General features: G+C 37.6%; 1 protein-coding gene across 2 annotated transcripts; it reads right to left on the bottom strand.

Annotated features, from left to right (window-relative positions):
- Positions 1–16: 16 nt before the first annotated feature.
- Positions 17–7,763, bottom strand: gabpa (GA binding protein transcription factor subunit alpha). Of its 2 annotated transcripts, none has more exons than XM_049485002.1 (10): positions 7,589–7,763; positions 5,044–5,139; positions 4,749–4,893; positions 4,572–4,656; positions 4,207–4,434; positions 3,654–3,848; positions 3,459–3,512; positions 2,502–2,630; positions 1,839–2,031; positions 17–772 (listed from the first exon to the last, which is right to left on the bottom strand). In XM_049485002.1, exons 2-10 carry the CDS (start codon positions 5,118–5,120, stop codon positions 511–513), a joined length of 1,368 nt encoding a protein of 455 aa, XP_049340959.1. In that variant the 5' UTR covers positions 5,121–5,139; positions 7,589–7,763; the 3' UTR covers positions 17–510. The 2 variants fall into 2 exon arrangements, with proteins under 2 accessions (XP_049340959.1, XP_022536284.1); XM_022680563.2 differs by having other exon boundaries at positions 5,044–5,135; positions 7,590–7,763.
- Between the last annotated feature and the right edge of the window lie 675 nt (positions 7,764–8,438).

Here is an 8,438-nt window from a genome sequence, read left to right as displayed (position 1 = left end):
TTCATTCAAATCAACATTTCAAAAAATCAACTTTTCTCTTTATTGCCCCCTGGTGGACAGTTAAAAGTACCTCACCTTGAGGGAAATTGGAACCTCAAAATAAAAAAGAAAGAAAGTACGGATCCTTTACAAATGGAAAATATCAAAATACACTGCCCTCATGGCTATCAAAAACATAGAATATATATACAATGGAAATGCAGCCAAAGCTACCCTGCAGTCAGAGAAGAAGCGTACAAAAACTCAAAGCCCATACACGGCCATTGATAGTTTCATTCATCTCCCTCTCACAGGACCTGCTATACTGTCCCTCAACATCCACTCATTCATGTATATACACACACACGCAAACATACATACATACATACATACTTACAGTCACACGCTCTTAAAACACACAAACAAACACACACACACACACCTGCTCATAAGCCCATTTGCCATGCCCAAAGTCCCTTTCTTTGCCCCTCCCCTTTTTCGTATGCCCCCTTTTTACCCAGCCTCTCCCACTCAGCTGTCCTTCTCCAGTGCCGCAGCGGCCAGGGTGACTGTGGTGACTGGTTGCCCGGCAGCTGTCGCCAGGGTGACTGTGTTGACGGACTGGCCTATCCCATGAAGCTGAACCCGCGCTAGTTTCTTCTGCTCGCACTCCGTCACCAGGTTGTTCAGTTCAGCGGCGCTGTAGCCGATCAGAGTCCTCAGGTCACAAACAAATTTGTAGACGAAGCGCTTGCCCTGCACTTTGCTGATCATGTCGCCATCATAGTAGTATCTGTGAAGGACAGGAGTGAGAGAGGTGAGAAACGGTCAGCGAGTGTGGGCACACATTAGAAAGGTCAGAAGAGAAATCTCAGAGAAGACCTTCCGGAACCTTCTATGAATTATAGATCCCATGTTTCATAACGCTCACCACCTCCATATATTATTCATTCAGCATTTCATAACATACACTAGATGCATCTGCAGCACAGAAACCAACACAGAAGAGTCCCAATTATGGAACTTCCCAGAGGCTGCCAACACAGCTACAGCTTGCATCATCAATCAATTAATCAATAAATTAATCAACAAACCTTTATTTTAACTCAGAGGTAGATTAAGGATAACACTCGTTAACAATGTAGCCGAGCATTTAAAATGGACAGGGATTGAAAAAGAAAATAATGAGAGAAAAAGAAAATTAAAAACATTAAAAGAAAACAGATTTAAGCATAACTAATAAAAGACAATTAAATTCAGGACTTCAATAATAAAAGGTAAAATAAAAAAGATACAATTACAATGAGTAGGTCTAATGTTTAATCAAAAAGATCCGTCAAGAAAACTAAGGTGAAACCAAAAGTTAACTATACTAAAAATTAAAAAATAATAATTATACTAATATATGAAATAACCAAATACAATTAAAGGCATGAGTTGACAAAAAAGAAATGCAACTTTAAAAGAAATAAAACAAAACACAAAACCATACATAAAATCAATTAGAACAGTGACGGGTGCAGTGGTAGTGGTTAAATATTAAAAGTGAAAAACGGGACTAAGCTTTAAGCCTGTATTGAAATCCAGTTTGCTGGTTCACTGTGACTAAAAGCTGATTTATTTATTTTTTTCAAATCTGTAAAACACTCTGTACCTGGCAGCTCGTCCGTCCTCAAGAGTGCCTCTAACAATTACAATTATTTATAGACATTAAAGAAGTGATATATATTTGAATATATGGAGACTGAAGAGTGTTTTAAAAATAAAAAGTAAAGCTTCACAATCTGACTGCAATATCATTGGGAGAGCTGTAAACAGGTTCTGCAAAACAATCATTTTCTTTTTTTGTGGAAACTAACCTGAGGGCTCTGCTGAGCTTCTCGTAGTTCATGGTGGGCTTGTTCTTGCGCTGCCCCCATTTCTGAGCCACCAGCTCAGGCTGGTTGAGTTTGAATTCCCCTTCCTCTCCCACCCAGGAGATGCACTCCCTCGCATCCTTATCTGTCAGCAGCTCCAGCAGGAACTGCCACAGCTGGATTTGTCCATTATTTCCTGAAAGAGGAGACACAAGCCTCTGTGAATCATCTGTGGTGGGTAGAATTATCCATATTTAAATATACTGATACTGTTGATTAAAGAAAAAAACTGGGTCCTTTGTTTTACAATTGTATTGTATTGTAGTTATTACCCAAAATCTTATGCAAACGTTTGGGTTCCCCTAATCCAATTACAAATATTGTAAATTATCTATATTAAAAAAAGGTACATCCTCTACAGAGACACATTATTTACTGTTCATTTGAATAATTTAACAAACAAACAATTTAATTAATGTGGTTTGTGGAAGTAATAAGCACATTTATTGTTTTGTTATATTTTTATATGTTTTGTTATATGTTGTATTAAGAAAATGAATGAGTATTTGTGCTATGAAAAGTGCAGGGTGCTGGTTTTCACTAAGAGCAAAACATTGAGTCTAATCAACTCTAAAGATTGCTCCTTGCTGTGTGGAACAGCTGTACCTGTGCGGTTGCCCGGGGAACTGCGCTCTTCTCCTGAGATACGAGGAGCTCTGGGCATTTTGTTATGCTTCTGCACCTTTATGGCTGTGGTTGTGGCCTGCTGCACAGGGGCAGGGATAATCTGCACAGCTGGAGAACATCATGAAAGAGGACAGAAAATAGAGCAGACATTAACTTACAGCATCTTAAATTACCATCTAATCCCATACTGACAATATGTTTGTGGTTATTTAAGTAGCTTGCTGATGGACACATAACTTTAATAAATATTGAAAACTCAAAAGAAAGGGCACTTCTCTTCATTTCAAGGAGCCCTGAGAAAATTCACTAGTCTTCATCATGGAACATATTATATAATTTACTAATAAATATATAAATAAAAAAATATCTTGTATATATGCTACAAATGCAGCAGAAAAAAAGATTAAACTGCACATTCCTTTAAACCCTCAGTAGCCAGGTTTCCTTCCAGCTGTGAAATAAGTTTAAAAGAGTTTCCTTCAGCTACTCCACATCATAGATTGTTTTTATTCCGGTCATTCTGTCAATTCCTACCTTGTTTTGTAGCAACAGTTGTTGGACAAACGTAGAAATGTAGAAACTAATCAGTCATGTTAGAAATAGACTATTATTCGTATGTACAGTACAGATTTAATGCACTTCTTTTTTTACTAACAAAATATGTATCTCTTTTATGCATGCATATTAACTTAAGCAAAAGTGGGAAACTCTAATGGCTACATGCAAATTTTAAAAGTATTTTTTGGAAAATATTTTTTAAAATCCACCTAGAAATTATATAAAAGTATACAAGTTCTTTTTAGGACTGTTTCGAAAAGTTGACTATTATTACTTTCAATATTACAATAAGGGTCACAACTACAAATGACAGATTACTAAGAAAACAATATTTATTTATCTATTGTACAGAAAAGTAAATCGAATTTTGCTACTTACTTTGGTCAATTGTGACTGTGGCTTCCTGTCCCTGTTCCTGACTCGCCAGAACATCTGCAACCAGCATGTGACATGACAAAAATGTTACATTACATTTAAATTTTATTTAAATAGAAAATGAAAAAAAAAAAAAAAAAAAAAAAACATTTTTGCAACGTATTCACAAATGCTCACACATACTAAAATCACACTCACACTTGCGCAACAGCTCCAGATGGCTCCACAGGATCTCTCCATTGGGCACTCTCTGGAGGAATTCCTCCTGGCTGAAGGCACACAGCTGGCGACCTGGAATGTGGATGCCGCCTACCTCCATCTCCTCAATGTTGAACTCCTTCATCACCCATACTGCCCAGTGGATCACCTGATCAGCCGTCCACTGCACCGGGTCTGCCACAATCACAGAGATGAAACTTTACACACACTGACCAGTAAAAATCATGTAGTTATTGTTTACTAATAGTCAAACTACTAATATTTGATGCTTTCCAATAATGTACAGAAACAAACAATGCAATTAAGCTTTTTGCAGTGTTATTAAGATTGATTTGTGTTTCATCCTTTAGACTGGAGTTGGATGGGATTTAACTAAATGATACTCAGCAATCAGAATTAGAATTAGGGCAGATGTATATATTTATTTAATTATTTATTTAAGATGTAGGTTATGGTACAACATTTACTAAACACTGCATTGCAAACGTCATGTTCTTTTTTGTAAACATGGTCATTTCTATCCAGCACTCACCATAAGGGATGCTCAATCGGACCTGCTCCTTCCGGTATCCCTCTAGTGCAGCTGCCCATCGAGTCACCTGTTCTGAGGTTTCATCTGCAATTGTTGCACGTTCTACTGCTATCACCTGCCCATCCTCCACCAGGTGTGCTTCCTCTCCTGCAGCTGCATCCGGGTCAATCACCACCTCGACTGTCTCTACTGGCTTCACTATTTCCAGGATATTCAATTTTTCTTCACCTAAAAACAGTAAAGACACACATACAATCAGCTTTTCTGCAATCTCAATCACATTCCATGCACCATATAATTGGTCTTTACTATGGTTTGCACATTACATGTATGCAAGTCAGTATAACAGGTTAAAAAGCACTTGCCTGGTCTGGTGACAATCTGCACACTCAGCTGAACTGTACCATCTGTCTTCACACCTTGGTCAAAAAGGCTGTGGTCAGGGTGCAACTAGAAGAGGAATATAATAATAATAAATTTAGTTAACCTAAACAAACATGCACACATAATTAGAAAAAATTACTGAGTACATAAAACCTTACCTGAATATCTTGCAGACAAATATCATATCCATCCAGCGGAATTTGTATACGGGGTTCCAATAACTTCTTTAAGTTGCCCACAGGCTCATTTATATCAATGTCCTGTGTGATTAGTTCAGCTGATGTAATGATGTGCTCCTCTATCCTACAGACCCAACAGATACCACAACACATAAAGAATGAGGTCATACAGGACCGTGAGATTACACTGGAGAACACAGTGACCATTGATGAGTCCCAAAGCACTCGTTACACAAGATGAGATGAGATAGTTGGGAGTAAAAAGAGAACATACCCTTCTTCTAAGCATTCTTGTTTCTCATGTCCATCAATTTCGATCTCAATCATCTCCTCAGTCTCACTTTTTGACATCTTGAAAGAAAATTTCTAAAAAATTATAAATATTATAATATATTATAAATATAATTCTAAATTAAGTGAGATGTAAGTGCTGAATTTAATTAAATTGTTATTCTAGAAGCATTTTACAGTCATTACAGCTAAATGAATTAATACAATTTACATAACTTAAAACATTTGAGTATTTCCAAGTCTACATCATGGGACAGATTATATAATTTATTAATAAATAGATAAAATAAATAAAGTAGACACTTAAGCATTGGTTAATGGACTATATATATGCTAGATATAAAAGATTAGGCTGCCCATTACTTTCAACCCTCAGTACCCAGGTTGCATTTCAGCTGCAAAATAATTTGGGGAAAAAAAGCAAAAAAGTTTCCATAAGTCATATGACTTTATTGTTAATATGTACAGATTTTTACATCAATTAAGTGAGATGTAAACTAACTAAATACATTTATATAATTAAATTGAAACTATGTTTAAATACATAATGAGATGTAAATCACTATTGAAAAATAGCACATCTCATGAAACAGGATATATAATGTACTGGATAATGGGTTGTATATATATTTGCTACAAATGCAGCTGAAAAATGAAAGGCTGATTATTATTCATATGTACAGTATTTGACAACAATTGAGGGAGATGCAAATGCTGAATTAAATGAAATAGTTATATTAAAGCCATCACACAGCTAAACTATATATAAATATGCTAATATCTCTTTTTATGTTTACACATAATTAAACCACAATAAATTGCACTAAACTAGTTATTAGTAAGTAAGTAAACTCAAATATAACTAACTTTATACTCTATATCTAAACTTATGTGCAGTGTAACTATTTAACCTGTGGTCGGTGGCGGTAGTTACATGGCGGTAGAGGGGGAGTGTGCGAGGCGCTAAAAGAGCTCTTCGAAAGCGGGCAACTCTTACGCAACACCGAGGCTTGTGCAGAGTGTAGGCCCACTGCGATTCTCTGCCATGTGTGTGAAATAAACATGACATTTTAAAGGGTGAACTAAAAACGTCTGGTTTTGTTAATCAGAACTGGACGTTGCTTTGTCGGAAAGCTGGAAAAAACGGCGGTTACTGTCAGTCTTTGGTGACAGTCGCTGCGTTAGTTAGGTTAGCTAGGAAGAGGACGCGCGAATAGAAGCAAACGCAGTTGCCATATTGGGAGTCGTTTAGGGTTTCGGGGTATGATTGGAAAAAACGGTGCGAGAAGCGACTTTTTAAAACTTTTACGACTTTTAAAAGATCGCCACACATCACACTTTAGATTGTGGAAACTTAAAACGGAAATGGAAGAAACGGAAACAAAACAACAGAAGGGCAATGTAAAAGCAGCCGGAAATCCTGGCGAAAGTCACGGCGCTGTCAGACTTCCGAAAACGGGCTGGAGAAACGGACGGGACGACGGCGGGGAAATCTCTCGATTGTGAGGCTAGGAGTTGATTTTGGGGTGTCAGGTAGTGATATTTTAGCTTAAGTCGTCTAAAAACTACTGCTTATTTGAGCGCTTGGCCTTTGTTAGCTATCTGGTTAGCTCATGGGGAGACAGGGAGACACGCCTGGATAGCTAGCTTTAGCTTACCTAGAGTAGTGAGTGGGCTGGCTGTGAGCTCGCCCAGCCAAAAACAGACAGACTTACTTCTTCACTGCGATTTATTCATATAAAATACAGGTTAGATAACTAACTAGCTTAAGTTAGCTTAGTCTTAGATTATTAGAGTAACGTTAGAGTTTAAAGTACTAAACCTGACTTGATAACATTAGCTAATAAACCTGATAAAGGCAGAGTTTGCCTGCTAGTAAAACTCATGTAACTGTGTGGCGCTAGGTACGTTAACGTTACACTTCACTGCGATTTATTTATTTATATTAACTACAGGTTATTTTTATCTAAATTAACCTGTTCTAACACAATCTAAAATGAATAGAGTGGAGTTAACAGTTCTAACTAAACCTGGCCTGATAATTTGATAAAAGCAGAGTTTGCCTGCTAGGAAAACTCTGTACTGTATAAAGTGTCTGTGTGTAACTGTATGTGACGCTAGCTACGCTAAGCTAGCCTAGGTTATGCAAACTAGTTAAGTTACTTATTTCTACTTTACCTAAATAACTAGTTGAGTCTATTCTAACAGCCTAAAATAACCACATTGTGGTTCTGAAGTAGCTATTAAGAAAACTCTTGTAAAATGTAGCTTAAATATTAGTGAGCTAGCCAGCTATTAGCTATGGGCCGCATAGTGTTAGCTAGCTAACATAGCTAACTTAGCTAAAGCTAAAGCTAGCACCGGAGCTTTGCTTAGCGTTTAGTTCCGCCGTAGTTCTCCAAGCTAGCTATCGAGCAGCTTCCCCCCGAAAAGCGGGAACAGCGCACAGTCCCAAATCCACACAGTCCAGCGCCGATCCCCCTCACACGGATCTCCGCCCCAAATGAACAAGATTAAGGATCCACGTACCTCTTTTTCGGATCGCTAAGTAAGTGCTGTAGGCTGTAGTTAGTTTGAGAAGAGTGGGGCTGTAGCCAGCTAGCTTAGTGTGCGCTAACTTCTCCAGCTAAATGTTCATGCTAGTTTTCGGTCAGCATTGCATTGGGGGCGGGGATGTGGAGGAGGCCTCGCTGGTCTCTGTCTGCCAGCGTCCAGCAAAACACTGCTTGCTTAGTTGTGTACAGTTTGGTTGCTTAGCTTAGCTTTGGCTAGGGAACTTTTTAACTTGGCTCACATTTAAGAAATAGCTAGTTAGCTAGGGTACTAAAGCCAAAACACAGAGTTTATCTGTCTCGTTCCCAACCGCGTTAGCTTGTAAGTTGACTTAGCTAGGGTAGTTATTTAGTTAAACATGTGAAAGTTGTTGTTGTTGTTGTTGTTGTTGTTGTTATTAGCTAATGTTTTATTTAATCTGTCGTTGTAAATAAACATCAGTCCGTGCAAATGTGACGTTAGCTAGGTATTTAACAGACTGCAAAGACTAATAGATCAACAAACAACGTGTGATTTATATTATATACTTGAGGTTCATGTACACTCATAACAATGGTCAGTTTTAACTTTTAGGTGGGTTTTCTGACATAAGTACAGGATCAAAGTTATGCATACAATATTACGGCATGATCCTGCTACCACCACCATGCTTAACAGGTACAGTGTCCTTAAGGTTAAATGTATTGCCTTTACTCATCCTAACTACTACTTTTGTAGCCAAACAATATATGTCTGTGATGACCTATTATTTAGTTAAGCCTGTGAAACCTGTTATTAGCTACTCAGTTCAAATGTAGGTATCTAGGTATTTAACTACATTATATT

Source organism: Astyanax mexicanus, chromosome 11, assembly GCF_023375975.1.
Source record: "Astyanax mexicanus isolate ESR-SI-001 chromosome 11, AstMex3_surface, whole genome shotgun sequence".
Classification (NCBI taxonomy): domain Eukaryota; kingdom Metazoa; phylum Chordata; class Actinopteri; order Characiformes; family Acestrorhamphidae; genus Astyanax; species Astyanax mexicanus.
The sequence above is the reverse complement of the archived record's forward strand: the minus strand, read 5'-3'. Positions and strand labels throughout refer to the sequence as shown.

What these genes read in the sequence shown, in the direction of transcription:
- gabpa (XM_049485002.1), bottom strand. Translation starts at nt 5,120, where the DNA reads ATGTCAAAAAGTGAGACTGAGGAGATGATTGAGATCGAAATTGATGGA. An exon ending in TTTGTCTGCAAGATATTCAG is followed by an intron (nt 4,657 to 4,748) that starts GTAAGGTTTTAT and finishes TTCCTCTTCTAG; the next exon opens with TTGCACCCTGACCACAGCCT. An exon ending in CACAGTCACAATTGACCAAA is followed by an intron (nt 2,631 to 3,458) that starts GTAAGTAGCAAA and finishes GATGTTCTCCAG; the next exon opens with CTGTGCAGATTATCCCTGCC.